Genomic DNA, 19842 nt, shown 5'->3' with positions numbered 1-19842 from the left:
TGGCTCACGGTGAGCTTCTCGTCACACATCACCCCCAAGTCCTTCCCCTCAGGGCTGCGCTCAGTCAGAGCAGCTTGTGCACCAGCAGCCTGCGCTCCCCTTTGCTCCAGCCCGTTCTGTCCCAACCGCTGCAGCCGGATGCCGCCTCGCGTAGGTGCTGTTTCCATTTCTCAATGTCGGGCTGCAAGGCGCAACACCTCCCGCTTTATCGGTGCTCCCACTCCTCCGGTCGCTTGGGCAAGAAGCCTCCCACGATCGGCTGGTGCGATGGGCGAGGTGATGGGTGGTGGGGGGGGAGTGACAGTGCCCTTGTTCTCCGGGCAGGCTGGTGTCCCGTGCTGTCTGTCACCCGCTGTGGGGTGAGGGACGGGGCTTTGGGAGCTGCGTGTCACGTCGGGTCTGTAAAGGCTTCGCTTCTCTCCCCCGCTGCAGGGTTGTGGATAGTGCTGACATAGAATCATGGAATCGTTTTGGTTGGGAAGGACCTTTAAGATCATCGAGTCCAACCGTTAACCCAGCACTGCCAAGGCCACCACTAACCCATGGCCCTCAGCACCACATCTACACGGCTTTTAAATCCCCCTAGGGATGGGGACTCCACCACTGCCCTGGGCAGCCTGTTCCAACACTTGACAACCCTTTGGGGAAGAAATTGTCCCTGACCTCCAACCTAAACCTCCCCTGGGGCAACTTGAGGCCGTTTCCTCTTGTTCCTTGGGAGAAGAGACCGACCCCCCCTCGCTACACCCTCCTTTCAGGCAGTTGTAGAGAGCGAGAAGGTCTCCCCTCAGCCTCCTTTTCTCCAGGCTAAACCCCCCAGGTCCCTCAGCCACTCCTCACAAGTTCTCCAGACCCTTCTCCTTGTGCTCCAGACCCTTCACCACCTTCATTGCCCTTCTCTGGACTCTCAAGGGCAATGAACCTGGTGAAGGGTTCCCTCATAAAGAAGCGCTCGTAGCTCCATAAATACGCCTGTTTAACAGAACACAGATAAGATACAACCATGGTCTATATTTAGAACTCGCTTAGTTTTGCGGAATGCGTGGCGTCCTTGACCAGACCCGCGAGCGGTCCCTCGGTGTCCCCGGAGACACGTCTTTCATCGATCCGTACCGTCCCGAGGCCCTTGTGCCCTCTTAGGAGCCTTTTTTACCTCGGTGCTCTTTTCGTTAGGTAAAGAGAGATTTTATTTCCGTAGCCTGGCTTATGCTGAGTGTGGAGATGGTCACAGAATTGCAGAATCAGTGAGGTTGGAAGAGCCCTCTGGGATCATTGAGTCCAACCATGGCCCTGACACCACCATGTCAACTAGACCAGGGCACTAAGTGCCATGGCCAGTCTTGTCTTAAACCCCTCCAGAGATGGGGACTCCACCACCTCCCTGGGCAGCCCCTTCCAGTGTCTAATGACCCTTGCTGAGAAGAAATGCTTCCTCATGTCCAACTTGACCCTCCCCTGGCCAAGCTTGAGGCCGTGTCCTCTTGTCCTGTCGCTGGTTGCCTGGGAGAAGAGGCCAACTCCCACCCTGCTCCAACCTCCCTTCAGGTAGTTGTAGACTGCACTAAGGTCAACCTCTGAGCCTCCTCTTCTCCAGGCTAAACCCCCCCAGCTCCCTCAGCCGTTCCTCAGAGGTCAGACCCTCCAGACCCGTCACCACCTTGGTCGCCTAGTGCTGACTAGTTCCTAATCCTGAGCTTAAATCTTGATTTTTGTGGACTCTTCCCTAAGGGGGAGAGCCCTTCTCACCCCAAAAGTCCTGGCACATTGCTTTCCTTTAGCCTTTTGTCCTGGGATCTGGGTGGAGGCACTTCTCGTACCTGTCTGTGCCTGATAACTGGAGTTTCAAGTTGTGCTCTCACTGGCACGCTCCAAGGAGAGGCAATTGGTTTGTGTTTTTTTTTTTTTCTTTTCCTCCGCTTCATGCTCAGACGTTCGAGTAATCCTGTGGTCTGGTCAGCGTTGGAGAAACCTGTTTTTCTGTGCTCTGCGTGGCCTCCCACACTGTCCTCCTTGTTGACACCACACATTACTGGAAGAGGGCACAAAAACTGGCGTGGTTGGGCTGCCTGAGGCTCTAGAAATATAAACCATCGCTCACCGTAGCAGGGTGGGAGACCCCATGTCTGTGCTCAGAGCTGTTGGACATGCACAGGGTTACTGTGCTGCAAGAAACGGCCTCAAGTTGCCCCAGGGGAGGTTTAGATTGGAGATCAGGAACAATTTCTTCCCCCAAAGGGTTGTCAAGCGCTGGAACAGGCTGCCCAGGGCAGTGGTGGAGTCCCCATCCCTGGGGGAATTTAAAAGCCGTGTAGATGTGGTGCTGAGGGCCATGGGTTAGTGGTGGCCTTGGCAGTGCTAGTTTAGCGGTTGGACTCGATGATCTTAAAGGTCCTTCCCAACCAAAACAATTCCGTGATTCTGTTCTAAAGAACATTTCCTTCTGGTTGTTTGACTCGTCACAGATGACAGAATTTCAAAGCGGCCAAGTACGTTGTGACAAAATGTCCGTGACCGTGGCTGTGTGATCTCTGCTACAAAAAACTGAGCAGGGAAAACGATGAGGTGGGATCTGAGGCCATGCACCAACGACGCTGGGTGCTTAAATCTATGGGTAATGTGTGGACCTACTCATAGGAGGGGTGATGCTCTGCTCTGCTCTTGGGAGACCCCCCCCCCCCCCCTGCAGTGCTGCGTCCAGCTCTGGGGCCCCAACACAAGAAGGACACGGAGCTGTTGGAGCGAGTCCAGAGGAGGCCACGGAGGTGCTCAGAGGGCTGGAGCCCCTCTGCTCTGGAGACAGGCTGAGAGAGCTGGGGCTGTTCAGCCTGGAGAAGAGAAGGCTCCGGGGAGACCTTCTAGCACCTTCCAGCGCCTGAAGGGTCTACAGGAAAGCTGGAGAGGGGCTTTTGACAAGGGCATGGAGTGATGGGACGAGGGGGAACGGTTTTAAACTGCAAGAGGGGAGATTGAGATGAGATATTGGGAAGAAGTTGTTTGCTGTGAGGGTGGTGAGAGCCTGGCCCAGGTTGCCCAGAGCAGCTGTGGCTGCCCCCTCCCTGGCAGTGTTCAAGGCCAGGTTGGATGGGGCTTGGAGCAACCTGGTCTAGTGGAAGGTGTCCCTGCCCGTGGCGGGGGGTTGGAACAAGATGGGCTTTAAGGTCCCTTCCAATCCAAACCAGTCTGTGATTAACTTTTGGCAGGTCAGGGACAGCGTTTAGTGGACTCCTCTCCTCCCAGATGCTGCAGTCGCAAGCACAGAAAATGTAATTTATCTTTCTGCAGCCCAAACGTACCTGGTCTGGGCGCTTTCTGCTCCAGGGCAAGCTGAACTGAAAATGGCTGATGTTGGGCGGGGGGAATGGGATTGCTACAGCTCTTCTCTGGGAAGGAGAAAAGCAGAATTAACCTGCAGATTTCTTAGTAGAGGGGAACAATTTTAACCCTGCTCACCCACTCACTTCCTTAAGCAGCAGTAAAATTGCTGGAGAAGGAACTGCCTGGCGAGGGCAGGGCACGACTCTGCCCGGGTGTCACGTGCCGTGGCTGTGCTCAGCTCTGAATTTACCTGTCGGCTCGTCCAGACAGGCAAGGGAAGCCAGAGATTTAGGAGCCCAGCTCCTCCCAGTCATGTTCCCTGGGCACCCACTGCAGGTAAATAGCCAGGGAGGACCAGGGGCTCCAAGCAGAGCTGGGCTTGTGCGTCTGATCCCTTCCTTAGGGTCCCTGATTTGCAGAAATAAACTGCTATTCTGACCTAAACTTCATTTCGAGGAAAAATATCAATTAATGCGAAGGTCTAATGGTCACTGGGGTGGTTTTCTCTTTCGTCTTAACCCGTGGCTGCTGCATTTCTAGTTGTCCTTTAATCAGCTGATAGAGGTCTGCTGGGAAATCCCTGCCCCGCTCGTGGCTCTTAAGGAAACCAAAGGTTGTCCGGAGCTCTTGGGCTGGAGAGAGGTGTGGGTGTACGGGCTGGGCTTCAGCGTGGATGAAAGGTGGGAGGGAAGAAAGCAAAGAATTAATATTAAGTAATGAAGGGGGAGACATCGCTGTGATGAGCTGAGCTTGTGTGCGAGGCAGGGATCCGTTCTGAGGAGCTGGTGGGAGTTAGTCTGGTCCTGGGGATCATCGAATCACGGAATGGTTGTGGTTGGGAAGGACCTTTAAGATCGAGTCCAACCATTAACCCAGCCCTGCCAAGGCCACCACTAACCCATGGCCCTCAGCACCACATCTACACGGCTTTTAAATCCCCCCAGGGATGGGGACTCCACCACTGCCCTGGGCAGCCTGTTCCAGTGCTTGACAACCCTTTGGGGAAGAAATTGTCCCTGATCTCCAACCTAAACCTCCCCTGGCACAACTTGAGGCTGTTTCCTCCCATCCTATTGCTTGTTACCTGGGAGAAGAGACTACTTGTAGCTCTTACCCTCTTGTATCCCATGTATGCAAGTATTCCTGGCTGTGGAATGGCCTCAGAAATGACATGACTCAGGTTTTTTTTGCTCCCATAAATTGGAAATATCCCCCGGTGGTGCCCCAGCCTTGTCTCTTCTGTGCAAGGAGGTTCAGGGATATGCTGATTTTTGGGTCCCATCTTACCGAAAAGCTGGCAGCTCCTGTAGTCACATTGGAACTTCCCGCTTGAACACAGTGAGGAGACTTTCAGTCCTGTTAATGCTGTATATTAGGAGCTAAATTGTTTCCTCCTTAACAATAAGACTCTTGGAAGGCCACTCACTGTCTGCTGTAACGCCAAATTCCTGGGAAACGCACTCGGGGTGAAGCTGGATCTCTCTTAAACCGGTGAGGAAGCCTGCTGTGTTTATCTAGGTCTCCTAACGAGGGCTGCTCAAGGCTTGTGTTGATTTAGGTTGACTAATCAATCACAAATCAACTCTTCTGTCACTTCTCCAACTGCAGCTTTCTCCAGGTCAGTGTCTTTTTCCCCACTCTAATAAATGAAACATCTTACAACTCTTTAGGAAACAACACAGCCAGGTAGAAAACCTGTAATGGGAGCAGCTCAACAAGCCTAGATGGATGCAAGGGGCTTTAAAAGTTATTTATCCCCTTTCCTGAGAGGGTTTTGCTTGTAGATCTGTGAGTGGAACTGGGTGTTTAAGACAACTCCCAGCAAACATCTACCATAACCTGCTTCCAGGTCTCTGCTTCTGGGAATGACCCCAGATGTTGTCCTCTATCTCCTGGAATCTTACTAAATTAGTTTATTACTTCAAAGGCCGCCGGAGCAGGTTGGCAGCCTCCAAAGGGCTCAGTTCTTTCCACATACGTTAGGACTTTGTGAATCCCAAGACCTTGAATTCTGGACTCTTCCTGCAGCGCCCTGGGTTGGTGCCTTGCAAAGAAAGAGCTGTTCTTCTGTAGCTTAGTCTTGATACGAGTTGCCGCTGGAGTGGCTCGCTTGGCTTTGTGCCCTTATTTCAAGCTAAGTCTGGGCAATGTTGGTCGTGTAACATCTCCCGTGGTTGTGCGGGTTTAGCTGTGGCATTGAAAGGGACCTCACAGGGTTCTCCCAGCCCTCCCACCATCTCCTGGGCAGCCCAAAACCAGTCAGGAGTTGCTTCTGCTGAAGAGTGGATGTTCAGCTCCTGGCACTTGCTCCAAGTCAGAGGAAGAAGGTTGAAATGCTCTTCTTCAGCCAAGCTGCAGGTCCTCTCGCAAATCTGGGGCATGCCTTCAGCAGATCATAATTTTGATGCAGATTTATTCTGCAGCTTAATCAGCTGAAGTTTTTCACAGAATCCCAGAGTGTTTGGGGTTGGAAGGGAGCTCTGGAGATCATCCACTCCAACCCCCTGCCAAAGCAGGGTCACCCAGAGCACGTTGCACAGGGTCACGTCCAGGTGGGTTTTGAATATCTCCAGAGAAGGAGATTCCCCACCTTCCCTGGGCAGCCTGTGCCAGGGCTCTGGCACCCTCCAAGTCAAGAAGTTTTTCCTCATATTCAGGTGGAACTTCCCGTGTCTCAGGTTGTGCCCGTTGCCCTTTGTCCTGTCACTGGGCACCGCTGAGAAGAGTCTGGTCCCATCCCCTTGACACCCGCCCCTGAGGTATTTGTAAGCATTGATAAGATCCCCCCTCAGTCTGCTCTTCTCCAGCTGAACAGCCCCAGCTCCCTCAGCCTCTCCTCATAGCAGAGATGCTCCAGCCCTCTGACCATCTCCGTACCCCTCCGCCGGACTCTCTCCCGTAGCTCCTTGTCTTTCTGGAACTGGGGGGCCCAGAACTGCACACAGTTACTCCAGTTGTGGCCTCACCAGGGCAGAGTAGAGGGGCAGGAGAACCTCCCTCGACCTGCTGGCTACACTCTTCCTCATGCACCCCAGGACACCATTGGCCTCCTTGGTTGGTCTAGCATTGGCCTTCTTGGTTGGTCTACCATTGGCCTATCCTGGCCAATCTTAGTTCACTTAGCTGGCTCATGGGGAACTTGTCCCCCAGAACTCCCAGGTCTTTCTCCGCAGAGCTGCTTTCCAACAGGTTGGCCCCCAACCTGTCCTCGTGCATGGGGTTATTCCTCCCGAGGTGCAGGACCCTACACTTGCCTTGGTTGAACTTCATGAGGTTCCTCTTGGCCCAACTCTCCAGCCTGTCCAGGTCTCGCTGAATGGTGGCACAGCTTTCTGGGGTACCGGCCACTCCTCCCAGCTTGGTGTCATCAGCATTTTGCTCCATCTCTAGCAAAAAAAAAAACCCCAATACAGGCTTGACATGATAAATGAGATATTTTCAGTATTAAAGTTGTTGGGGAGTCCCTGGGGGGTTGTGCGTTCTTGGTGCGATATCTCTCTACCAGAGAAAGAGCAATTTGCATTCTTCGCAAGAACCCGTTTGCATATATTTCGAAAGAAGGGAGCGTGGTATTTGCCGCATGCAGGGACAGCTCCTTTCCGTTGGCCTTTCCTCAATTTTTGGGATATGAGAGAAAGGATTCCTCGGCTGCTCTTACCCTGGAATTAGCGATTGGGCAACGAAAGCCCAGACGAAGCACGCAAGCGATGTGGAGCAAGAGGAGGGGGGATGATTGAGATCTAGGAAGGGTTCAGGTGACGCTGAGTGTCACGGGGAAGCGGCTGTGGAAATAATTGCTGTCCTGAAATTGCTCGAGAAGAATATTCCCTTTGACCTGTCCTTGGTCAAAGGACAATTAGCTGGGTGCAAATGCAGGGGCACAACGGTTCGGGCAGAGTAGTGGTGATATCGACACGGATATCGTGGAGAAGAGGAGGCTCAGAGGTGACCTTAGTGCAGTCTACAACTACCTGAAGGGAGGGTGTAGCGGGGTGGGAGTTGGCCTCTTCTCCCAGGCAACCAGCGATAGGACAAGAGGACACAGCCTCAAGCTTGGCCAGGGGAGGGTCAGGTTGGGCATTAGGAAGCATTTCTTCTCAGCAAGGGTCATTAGCCACTGGAAGGGGCTGCCCAGGGAGGTGGTGGAGTCACCATCTCTGGAGGGATTCAAAAGCCGTGTAGATGTGGTGCTGAGGGACATGGGTTAGTGGTGGCCTTGGCAGCGTTGGGTTAACAGTTGGACTTGATGGTCTTAAAGGTCCTTTCCAACCAAAAGCTCCTTTCCAAGCATTTCTTCTCAGCAAGGGTCATTAGCCATTGGAAGGGGCTGCCCAGGGAGGTGGTGGAGTCACCATCTCTGGAGGGGTTTAAGACAAGACTGGACATGGCACTTAGTGCCATGGTCTAGTTGACGTGGTGGTGTCAGGGCAATGGTTGGACTCGATGAGCCCAGAGGGCTCTTCCAACCTGGTTGATTCTGGGATTCTGTGACTAAGCTAAAGGCAGAGTTTCCATTGGAAACATGAGCTTGGAAAAAATAACTCTTTGTTTTTTTATATAAGAAGTGAAAATGTGGCAGGAGGGAATCGCTGTGACATGCTGCTCCCATTTGCAGTTAAAAATGACAAGGCGAAGGGGCAGGAGAGGCACAGCCATCTGCTGCTGATAATCGGCGCACGGGTTAGGGTTACAGCACCTTCATGCCAAGTACAATGTGGCGCAGCTGGTGTGGATTTAATTTAGGAGCTTGTTGTGCCGTTGGAAATGCTTCGTGCTCCGTGGTCCAGGAGCCCAGGGTGAGCAAGTGCCTGATGGGGTGACGCTGCTTCTGCATCCTCTGGTTGAGGACGCAGATCCTGGTCATCATCTTTAAATGTCAATAAAACCAGAGCAGGGGAAATAAGTGCTGCGGTGCCAGAGGGAGAGCGGCCGCGCCGGTCAACACGTGTTTGTTCACCGCGTCCGTCTGAAAAGCAAACAAAGCTCTGCTGCAACAGCCCCGCGGTGGCCTCGGCTGGTCACGAGGTGCCTTTGGTAGCTCCACACTGGATTTTTTTCTTTTCTCTGATTTTTCTCGTTGATAGCTTCCCATAGCTAGCTTTATAGAATCATGGAATCATTTAGGTTGGGAAGGATCTTTAGGATCATCAAGTCCAACTGTTAACCCAGCACTGCCAAGGCCACCACTAACCCATGGCCCTCAGCACCACATCTACACGGCTTTTAAATCCCCCCAGGGATGGGGACTCCACCACTGTCCCGGGCAGCCTGTTCCAACGCTTGACAACCCTTTGGGGAAGAAATTGTCCCTGATCTCCAACCTAAACCTCCCCTGGGGCAACTTGAGGCCGTTTCCTCTTGTTCCTTGGAAGAAGAGACCGACCCCACCTCCCTACACCCTCCTTTCAGGCAGTTGTAGAGAGCGAGAAGGTCTTCCCTCATCCCTTTATTCTCATGGCTACTTTATTCTGCAGCTCTTGGACACCTTAGGACAGTCAGACAGGATATGTGGCAGTCGAGGGTCAGGCTGAGCATGACTTTTCTCCGCTTCCCCAGCCTGCAGAAAGTCATAAAAGACAGCAAAAAAAACCCAACCCAAACCTCTTAGTGGGACTAACTCTTTTCTGTACTTTGTCCCTCTTATTTCTCCTGAGCTAATGAATACTTAGGGCAGGGACTGTGCTGGCTGATAGCAAGCGGGGAGCTCTCAGCAGCCGCCTCTTGCCGCTCCGTGAGCAGACCTGCCGTGGCTTTGCGGGGCCGGGGGCTCGCGGCGTCTCGCGAGGAGGCCGGTTGGATGTGCCCGAGGCGCAGACAGGAGCAGGCTCTTCTCCTGAACCCGGGCAGAAGCGCCTTGCGGGCTGCGTCAGTGAGTCAGAGGGGAAGTTGGACAGGGTTGAACCCTTCCCGTGAACTGGTGCTGGTGCATCTACTTTCCTGGTAACTTCAAAGCTGAATGATCCTCTTCCAGCATCCGCTTCAGCCCCTTGATCCCAAGAACAAGGTAAAACCAGGTTTCCACGCCGGTGCCAAACCAGCTCCGATCCGCAGCGGGAAGGAGCTCGTAGGAACCACGTGGCTGATGTGCAAGTGGGAACATGCCACACGTGTTCCTTGTGTCTGCGGACCAAGTTTGACAACTGGGAGCGTTTTAGGGGCAAACACGCACGGACCAAACCCCTCGGCTGCAGCGGTGTCGACCATCTCCACCCCCGTGGTCATTGCAGTGCCCTTGGGCGTAGCGACGTGGGCACTCCCTGGGATTGCAGCCCGGCGTAGGCTGCTACGGGGAAGGTTTTAGGGTGACCCAGCTGTGCTGGAGAGCTGAGAAGTGCTTATGTGAAGCATCAAATCAGCTAAGCCGGTGAGGGATCATGTCCTTGGCTGCTGGGCTGGGTCTGGGAGAAGGTCCACGTGTGCTTGCAGAGCACACAGTGAAGCGGTGGGGATGGGTGGCTAAACATGAGCCAGCAGTGTGCCCAGGTGGCCGAGGTGGCCAATGGCTTCCTGGCCTCTATTAGGAATGGTGTAGCCAGCTGGTCTGGGGAAGGGATCGTCCCTCTGTACTCGGCACTGGTGAGGCCTCACCTTGAATCCTGCATCCAGTTCTGGGCCCCGCACTTCAAGAAAGATGTTGAGGTGTTGGAGTGAGTCCAGAGGAGGGCGACCAAGGTGGGGAAGGGTCTGGAGGGTCTGACCTCCGAGGAACGGCTGAGGGAGCTGGGGGGGTTTAGCCTGGAGAAGAGGAGGCTCAGAGGTGACCTTAGTGCAGTCTACAACTACCTGAAGGGAGGTTGGAGCGGGGTGGGAGTCGGCCTCTTCTCCCAGGCAACCAGCGACAGGACAAGAGGACACAGCCTCAAGCTTGGCCAGGGAGGTTCAGGTTGGACATTAGGAAGCATTTCTTCTCAGCAAGGGTCATTGGACATTGGAAGGGGCTGCCCAGGGAGGTGGTGGAGTCACCATCTCTGGAGGGGTTTAAGACAAGACTGGCCATGGCCCTTAGTGCCCTGGTCTAGTTGCCATGGTGGTGTCAGGGCCATGGTTGGACTTGATGATCCCAGAGGGCTCTTCCAACCTCACTGATTCTGTGATTCTGTAAGATGGGAAAAACCTGGTGTCTTGTAGGTTTTTCTAGCAGCATAAGAGCGAAATGGCTCTGTCCTGGGCTGGGTGGGTTGTAACTGGGTTTGGCAGCTGTCAAGAGACCGTCTTTAGGTAGTGCAGACAGGCAGCTGTACAAGAGTGTTAAATTCTAGCTGTAAATACAGCACTATATTATTGAATTATTATTGAAATAATCCAGTTTAACATCTTGCAGCTGCCTGTTTTCCCCTTAAACAAATCACAAACACACGCAGCGTCTTCCGAGCGAAAGGAAACCAACACAACTTCCACTGTGCAGACCCAGCGCAGGGGGTTTTGTCACCTTCCCCAAGCTTTCTGGCCCACGAGGCATGGGTTCGGTGACCGCCGTCGCTTCTGGCTCATGACTAACATCCTCCCGGGGCACCGCTCAGGAAATGAGGCACTGCAGCTCGCTTGCCGCAGGCACCGTGGTCTCCTTGCTCCAAAAGATCATAGAATCAGAGAATGGTTTGGGTTGGGAGGGACCTTAAAGCCCATCTCGTTCCAACCCCCCTGCCACGGGCAGGGACACCTTCCACCAGCCCAGGTTGCTCCCAGCCCCATCCAACCTGGCCTTGAACACTGCCAGGGAGGGGGCAGCCACAGCTGCTCTGGGCTCTGACACCCCCAGGTCCCTCAGCCGCTCCTCACAAGCTCTCCAGACCCTTCTCCTTGTGCTTCAGACCCTTCACCACCTTCATTGCCCTTCTCTGGACTCGCTCCAGCACCTCAAGGTCTTTCTTGTCATGAGGGGCCCAAAACTGTACCCAGGATTCGAGATGCGGCCTCACCAGTGCCGAGTACCAGGGGACAATCCCGGCCCTGGTCCTGATGGCCACACTAGTGCTGATACAAGCCTGGATGCTGGTGGCCTTCTTGGCCACCTGGGCACACTGCTGGCTCATATTCAGCCGGCCATCAACCAACACCCCCAGGGCCTTTTCCCCCAAGCACTTTCCAGCCACTCTTCCCCCAGCCTGTAGCGGTGCGGGGGGTTGTTGTGCCCCAAGTGCAGGACCCGACACTTGGCCTTGGTGAACCTCATACAATTGGCCTCGGCCCATTGATCCAACCTGTCCAGATCCCTCTGTAGGGCCTTCCTACCCTCCAGCAGATCAACACTCCCGCCTAACTTGGTGTCATCTGCCAACTTACTGAGGTTTTCTAGTGAAGAGGCTGCTCAGGAAGCCCAAACGTCTGATGGTGCCCATGGCAGCCTGTGACTTAATGCCGGAGGATGCTCCACCCTTCCCAGCACGTGTTGCTTTCCCGTTTCCGTGCCGCAGTGCTCGCAGGTCCTTCACCGGCGTTGAAACCGTGCGTTTCGGGCCAACTCTTGCCTCTTCCACTGCGTTTGCTCCTTGGGGCAGGTACGGGGGGTCTGTGGGCGCTCCCATGATGCTGCAACTGAGCCCTCCTCTCTGTTATTACCCTTATCGGCGGCCGACGGCCTCTGCTCTGCGTGGGGTGTGCCCGGGCTTGCTCATCCCAGTTGGCAAACGGTCTCGAGACCTGGCTCCGTGTCTGCAAACTCTTGCATCAAGCTGGTCTGGAGAGGATGCGTGCTTGGACGAGGCTCATCAGTTGGGAACGAGGGCAGAGCCTGAACGAGGCCGACGCCAAACAGCCCCTTTTCCGTCTTCCCGCATCCAGCCCTGACGCCATCAATAGGTACCGGCTTGTGCTGAAGAGTCACAATACAGGGAAGATGCGAAACTTCCGCCAAATCACGGCCGCGTGAGAAGTTGCTTTCGTTTATTTGTTGAAGGAGAGTTTGAGGAAGGATGCATTGCTCACATAAAAATGCCATATTAAAGAAAAAATCCCTTACTGTGTCCAGTTCTGGGCCCTGCGCTTCAAGAAAGATGTTGAGGTGTTGGAGCGAGTCCAGAGGAGGGCGACCAAGGTGGGGAAGGGTCTGGAGGGTCTGACCTGCGAGGAACGTCTGAGGGAGCTGGGGGGGTTCAGCCTGGAGAAGAGGAGGCTCAGAGGTGACCTTAGTGCAGTCTACAACTACCTGAAGGGAGGGTGTAGCGGGGTGGGAGTCGGCCTCTTCTCCCAGGCAACCAGCGCCAGGACAAGAGGACACAGCCTCAAGCTTGGCCAGGGGAGGGTCAGGTTGGACATTAGGAAGCATTTCTTCTCAGCAAGGGTCATTAGCCATTGGAAGGGGCTGCCCAAGGAGGTGGTGGAGTCACCATCTCTGGAAGGGTTTAAGACAAGACTGGCCATGGCACTTAGTGCCCTGGTCTAGTTGCCATGGTGGTGTCAGGGCCATGGTTGGACTCGATGATCCCAGAGGGCTCTTCCAACCTCATTGATCCTGTGATTCTGTGATATTAAAGAAAAATCCCATATTAAAGTAATCCAGCTGCCACCAACGCGGCCCTGGTGGGGTCTCCCTTAGCTCGCAGCTCTGGCTGGGTTGCCACGGCGAGTGCTCCGTCTCATTTTTGTGGCTTAAATGCCAAAGCGTCGTGCCGGCGAGGAGTCAGGTTGGAGGTATTTTTTGACGCGGTGCCCGAGCCGTAATCTGGCGATCTGTTTACTTCATTCCTTCCACTCAGGGGAACGGCACTTAGAAATATTTTCTGCTTTTCCCCGCACGTGTAAGGATTTGTTGCCTCGTTGCAATGTGAGATCCTACAAAGATCCTCGGCTAATGTGGGAGAAGAGCTGGTAAATGGCCAGGTGTGTTTCTTTTCTTCTGCCTCTCCATGCTGGGGGTTTGCACCGTGACACTTGTCACCGGCCACCCCTTGTCCCTGCCGTCCACCGGCTCCCTTGGCCCCTATCCCAGGTTGCTGAACAAGCTTCTCCTGCGTTTCCCATGTGGGGTTGATGCAATTTCAAGAAAGTTCCAGTTCAAGAAAGACCAGGAACTACTGGAGAGAGTCCAGTGGAGGGGTACGGAGAGGATTAGAGGGCTGGAGCATCTAGTCTGGAGCATTTGGTTGATGATCAGAGGACTGGAGCATTTGGTTTAGTGGTGGCCTTGGCAGTGCTGGGTTAATGGTTGGACTTGATGATCTTAAAGGTCTTTCCCAACCAAAACAATTCCATGATTCAATGATCTCTCTTACGAGGAGAGATGCACCAGTACAGGCTGAGGGTTGACCTGCTGGAAAGCAGCTCTGCAGAGAAAGACCTGGGAGTTCTGGAGGACAACAAGTTCCCCATGAGCCAGCAAGGTGAACAAAGATTGGCCAGGATAGGCCAATGGTAGACCAACCAAGAAGGCCAATGGTGTCCTGGGGCACATGAGGAAGAGTGTGGCCAGCAGGTCAAGGGAGGTTCTCCTGCCCCTCTACACTGCCCTGGTGAGGCCACACCTGGAGTAACTGTGTGCAGTTCTGGGCCCCCCAGTTCCAGAAAGACAAGGAGCTACTGGAGAGAGTCCAGTGGAGGGGTACGGAGATGGTCAGAGGGCTGGAGCATCTCTGCTACGAGGAGAGGCTGAGGGAGCTGGGGCTGTTCAGCCTGGAGAAGAGCAGACTGAGGGGGGGATCTTATCAATGCTCACAAATACCTCAGGGGTGGGTGTCAAGGGGATGGGGCCAGACTCTTCTCAGTGGTGCCCAGTGCCAGGACAAGGGGCAACGGGCACAAACTGAAACATGGGAAGTTCCATCTGAATATGAGGAAAAACTTCTTGGCTTGTGCATCCCTTCGCCTCCCTTCTGGTTTCCCAGATTCTGGATACGATGGCAAAGGTACCCTGCGATGCTGGAGGTGCGGGGTCGCAGCGTGGCCCCAGGAGACCTGATCTTGCTCTGTCAACACTTTATATATATATATATTTTTGTTTAGCTTTGTGCCAGGGATGTGGCTGCTCCAATGTCTGCTCCTAACCGTGTTACCGGGTAGCGCCGGTGGCTGTAATCGAGTTCACCGTGTCCCCGGGCTTGCTCATTGCCACACCACAAAGTGTTTAGGGAGCCCATAAGTGCCCGATTCCTCCTGAGGAATGAGATTAACATCCTGTTCCTTTGAGACAGATTTTTTTAAAGTCTCTCTGACCTTCTTGAAACTAATATTTATAGTTCCTTCAGTTGTCACACAGACCCTCCTCTCAACGCCTCGTTGCAGTGATGACCTGTTGGTTGCAGACTTGGGAGCGTCTGGGCTCTTCGGGGTAGGAATTGTCACACTGACGTGTTGCCTGGCATGGAGGAACCTCCAGCCCTGGTCTGGGGGTTGTTGGCAGAGGCTCCAGAAGGGTTTTACATCTAATGACGTGAATGGAGGAAGGGGTGGCATGAGCTGACTTGCAGCAGGTGATAAATAGCTGCCGGTCTCATGACGCTGCTGGGCTTGCCAGATCTCCTTGGTCGGCTTCCAGAAGGTTGTAGCAACTCTGGGTCTTGCAGAAAAAAATGTTCTTTCAACCTAGAAATGGTGGCGAAAGGGCATCCAACCATGCAGCAGCACAGGGAGCTTCACCTGCTACATCCAACCACGTGCAACGTGTAGAGGCACCATCCACAGAATCCCAGAATCACTGAGGTTGGAAGAGCCCTCTGGGCTCATCGAGCCCAACCATGGCCCTGACACCACCATGGCAACTAGACCATGGCACCAAGCCACGCACGGGGCTGGTGCTGGGCTCGTGTGGGAGCGGTGCTTCGTCTGTCAGTCCGCTGTCTAATAAATCTCATGGAAAGCAGCTAAAGAACAGGGCTCCCTGGAGCTATAGAAGGAAATTATTTCATTGTCTTGTTATTTTTTTTTTAATAGAGAAAGGAGTTGCTCGCACGCCGCGACGAGATGTTATGAATAGGCTGATTTGTAGTGGGAAAAGCTTCTTAAAATGCAAGCGCGTTGCCAGAGGCTCTGCTGAGACTCGGTTTGTTTTGACATGTCGACAGCGGCGTTAACGGAGGGCGAGCCAGGGAAATAGTAAAACATCCGTGTAAATGAATGGGTCTCTCCAAGACTTTATCAGAGTCTTCAGGAGCAAGTCAGAGTGGTGCCAGGAGTGAGGATTTGCTTAGACTTCAGAAACCAGCCTGTTCCTTTCAGGCCATGAGGGTAAAGTCTTTATTTTTGTTTGGCTTGGCAAGTAAATTAACCAAAAAATGCACTTTGATGGAGGAACAAAGATATTGAGAACGTGACAAATACTTTCACGGTATCGTAACGGTTTATTTTCTGCATCCTGAAGGCATTTAATGATTTTAGTCTCAAAACACCAAAGACTTCAAAGCCTCTTTGATGAAACGTCACTCTTGTTTTTGGGGAATGTTCAGCTGTTCCTTCACTGCCTTGGTTTCTCCCCCAAATTTCAGCAAAGCCTGAACCTCCTGGGGAGCAGTTGGCTGAATACAAACCTGAATCATAGAATCATAGAACCGTTTTGGTTGGGAAGGACCTTTAACATCATCGAGTCCAACCGTTAACCCAGCACTGCCAAGGCCACCACTAACCCATGGCCCTCAGCACCACATCTACACGGCTTTTAAATCCCCCCAGGGATGGGGACTCCACCACTGCCCTGGGCAGCCTGTTCCAACGCTTGACAACCCTTTCAGTTGATGTGATGGAGGCTGTGTGTGCGCGAGGGCTGCGTCGCTGGTCCATCGCGCGCCGGTGGGACACGGGCTGGCTGGAGGCTGGAGCCAAGGTACCAGCTGCAGCCCCTTTGCAGGGCAGTCACATGGCTGCTTTGTGCTGTGCTTCCCTCTCAGTGTCTCCTTGCAGCTGAGCTTTTTCCCACATCTTTAAACCTTGACCGTGGTGGCTTCTGTGCTGCTTCATCAGCTGGCAGCATCCCAACGGAGGGCTCCGGTTGCTAATTACGACCACGCAGCCTTCCCCGCCAGCACCCTCTGCCTGTTTGAGCTTCGCTGCTGTGACAGCTCAGTACAACCCCCCCAAAAATCATCTAAAGGTTGAAATTTCCTGACCTATGCATGGATGAGGAGAAGGACTTGGGGGTGATGGGTGATGAGAAGCTCACCATGAGCCGGCAACGTGCGCTCGCAGCCCAGAAAGCCAACGGCATCCTGGGCTGCATCCCCAGCAGCGTGGCCAGCAGGGCGAGGGAGGGGATTCTGCCCCTCTGCTCCGCTCTCCTGAGACCCCCCCTGCAGTGCTGCGTCCAGCTCTGGGGCCCCAACAGAAGAAGGACACGGAGCTGTTGGAGTGAGTCCAGAGGAGGCCACGAAGATGCTCAGAGGGCTGGAGCCCCTCTGCTCTGGAGACAGGCTGAGAGAGCTGGGGCTGTTCAGCCTGGAGAAGAGAAGGCTCCGGGGAGACCTTCTAGCACCTTCCAGCACCTGAAGGGGCTACAGAAAAGCTGGAGAGGGGCTTTTGAGAAGGGCATGGAGTGATGGGACGAGGCGGAACGGTTTTAAACTGCAAGAGGGGAGATTGAGATGAGATATTGGGAAGAAATTTTTTGCTGTGAGGGTGGTGAGACCCTGGCCCGGGTTGCCCAGAGAAGCTGTGGCTGCCCCCTCCCTGGCAGTGTTCAAGGCCAGGTTGGATGGGGCTTGGAGCAACCTGGTCTGGTGGAAGGTGTCCCTGCCTGTGGCAGGGGGTTGGAACGAGATGGGCTTTAAGGTCCCTTCCAACCCAAACCAGTCTGTGATTCTGTGATTTGGTGCCTGGGGAAGGAGGTGATGGGAAACCTCAGACTTGGCGAAGCACGGCTGCCCAGAGCCAACCCCGGGGCTTCACTGGGGCATCAACTGGGTCGCTGCAACTTGGCTCTAACCAGTTCCGAAACTGGTTTGACCTTTCTGGTGCCTGCTCGGAAGAGGTCAGCGCTTCTAACGCAAATTATTTTGCTTTCTTCCGAGAGGTGAAGGCTAAATGTCAGGTTTGATGAATGAGCGACCTTTCACGGGGGTGGAGGGAAACTCCCGTGCGTGCTCCGCCCCGCGCACCGACGTCACTTCCATTATGGGGCTGAGTAACGTTTTCCAAGAAGTCAGAGTCGGTGGGTTGAAGCAGCACCGTCATCCATGTGGGAATTGCATCTGGCACAGACTTATTACTCTCTAACGAACGCTGGTGACCAAATCACCTCTTGTTTTTTTAATTGAGAGCTCAAGAAAGCAAAAGGCATGACGAGGGTGGGGAGAAACCCCTCCTAGGTTGACTGGTTGCCATCAGCATCTGCTTTCCTCATCCTGCCTCGTGATGCTGGAGGCATCAGCGTCCCCGTGCGTGGTCCTGGGAAGGTGTGGTAGAGCAGGGAGCAACACAAAGCACTGGAGAAGTATTAAACGGTGCCTCAAGATGTCTGTATGGCGGGGAGAAGGTCTGCTGAGGTCTTCACAAGTGTCTTGACCCAAACGCAGCCCTGCTGCTTGCTGGAGAGAGATGCCCTGCGTGACCAACGGAGCAGGTTCCAGTTTGGGTGCTCGGTGGGTGTTTAGCCACGGCGCGGTACACGGCAGCTGTCGGCACTCCTGGAATCCAGCCCTTCAGGAAGACGAGCCTGCTCGGGGCTGTCTGCGCCCTACTTCCCCCTGCAGACCTCGAAACCTGGTGGGACGGAGGCGGGTGCTCGGCAGGGTGCTTGGGAGCTGGCCTGAGCGGGTTTCTGCCAAGTGCGGGTGAGTCTCGGGCTTATCCCGGATCCAGAAGCTCCATCGTGCGCTGCTTTCCCGGGAGGGATCCCCAAGTGCTGCTCTCAGCTGTTCACCTCTGACATGGCCCTTGGTGGTAGCTGCAGCACTCGGGGAAAAGAAACCCTCCGGCTGGAGGCACGTTTTGTGAGCTGACCAGCCGTGGGACGTGGTTTGCACCACAGCTCTCCTTGCTTTGACCCTACATTGTGGCACCTTCATCGTTTATAGAATCACAGACTGGTTTGGGTTGGGAGGAACCTTAAAGCCCATCTCTTTCCAACCCCCCGCCACAGGCAGGGACACCTTCCACCAGCCCAGGTTGCTCCAAGCCCCATCCAACCTGCCCTTGAACACTGCCAGGGAGGGGGCAGCCACAGCTTCTCTGGGCAACCTGGGCCAGGGTCTCACCACCCTCACAGCAAACAATTTCTTCCCAATATCTCATCTCAATCTCCGCTCTTTCAGTTTAAAACCATTCCCCCTCGTCCCATCACTCCATGCCCTTGTCAAAAGCCCCTCTCCAGCTTTCCTGTAGCCCCTTCAGGTGTTGGAAGGTGCTAGAAGTTCTCCCCAGAGACCTTATTGCAGAGGTGACCTTAGTGCAGTCTACAACTACCTGGAGGGAGGTTGTAGCAGGGTGGGAGTCGGCCTCTTCTCCCAGGCAACTAGCGACAGGACAAGAGGACACAGCCTCAAGCTTGGCCAGGGGAGGGTCAGGTTGGACATGAGGAAGCATTTCTTCTCAGCAAGGGTCATTAGCCATTGGAAGGGGCTGCCCAGGGAGGTGGTGGAGTCACCATCTCTGGAGGGGTTTAAGGAAAGACTGGACATGGCACTTAGTGTCATGGTCTAGTGGCCATGGTTGGACTCAATGAGCCCAGAGGGCTCTTCCAACCTCATTGATTCTGGGATTCTGTGTGATTGTGTCTCACGCTGCTACACGCTCGACAGGCTGAATCGTGAAATTTAAGTTTATAGGAAAATCTGACTGAGGTTAAGGGAACGAGAACCGAGCACGTCTCGCCGTCTTCTTTCCTTCCTGTGCCCTTGCTCGCACCGAGGGCAGCTGCTGCACTCGCCGGTGCGTCCCTCCGGCTCCCTTAGCAACCGCCGGCACGCAGAGGGTGGCCGGGAGGGTGCGATATCTCCTGCCGGCTCTGCAGCGAGGAGGTGGGGTGGGAACCAGACAAGTGGTACCCGAGCTGGCAGGGTATCGCCATCACCCCACCCCGAGGGGCTGGACCGTGAGCAGGGCGGGCGGGCGGACGCTTTCCTTTGACTCATCAACCTCGATTAAGTTGTTGAGCTGTCTCAGACTGTGTCCTGTCTGTCTTATTTTAATCGCAGGTGGCTTCATGTCCCAGCTCCAGAGCTCCTGGGAAATGCATCAGCAGAGCGTGGCGTATCTTCCAGAGACAGGTAAAGGACAACCCTGCTCTGCGCAGGGGACCTTCTCCTTGGGGTTGTGTCTGGCTTTTCCTGAGAGCTTTCTCCAAGCAGCGTAGACGACTAGGACTCCTATATAAAGGTGTCAGGAGCGTTGGCTGTGCTGATGTTTGGGTGAGATCGGAGAAAACTCCAGGCTCCTGGAGTTGCTTTGGAAGCATCCTCGGATGCTCCAGGGACATCACTTATTGGTCATAGCATTTGTGTGCAAGCTCTGCAGAGCTGCTGTGCCCTGGCAGGGGACCAAGAGGAGTCCAGGCTTTGGTGGGATCAAGCAATCTGGGCTGCATCCCCAGCAGCGTGGCCAGCAGGTCGAGGGAGGGGATTCTGCCCCTCTGCTCTGCTCTCGTGAGAAGAGGCCGACTCCCACCCC

At 54.3% G+C, this 19842-nt stretch overlaps 2 protein-coding genes across 2 annotated transcripts in view; one reads left to right on the top strand and one right to left on the bottom strand.

Moving 5' to 3' along the window:
- Window positions 1–19842, bottom strand: part of SP7 (Sp7 transcription factor) — a 166544-nt gene that overhangs the window by 98934 nt on the left and 47768 nt on the right. The window lies entirely within an intron of this gene.
- VDR (vitamin D receptor) overlaps window positions 1–19842 on the top strand; it is a 46920-nt gene that overhangs the window by 890 nt on the left and 26188 nt on the right. The window contains exon 2 of the mRNA XM_068410329.1: window positions 19371–19442. Coding sequence (XP_068266430.1) covers window positions 19379–19442 — 64 coding nt within the window. The 5' untranslated portion in view covers window positions 19371–19378. The remainder of the gene's footprint in view (window positions 1–19370; window positions 19443–19842) is intronic.

The sequence above is a fragment of the Nyctibius grandis genome, chromosome 11, assembly GCF_013368605.1.
Source record: "Nyctibius grandis isolate bNycGra1 chromosome 11, bNycGra1.pri, whole genome shotgun sequence".
NCBI lineage: Eukaryota > Metazoa > Chordata > Aves > Nyctibiiformes > Nyctibiidae > Nyctibius > Nyctibius grandis.
This window is presented reverse-complemented; position numbering and strand designations above follow the sequence as displayed.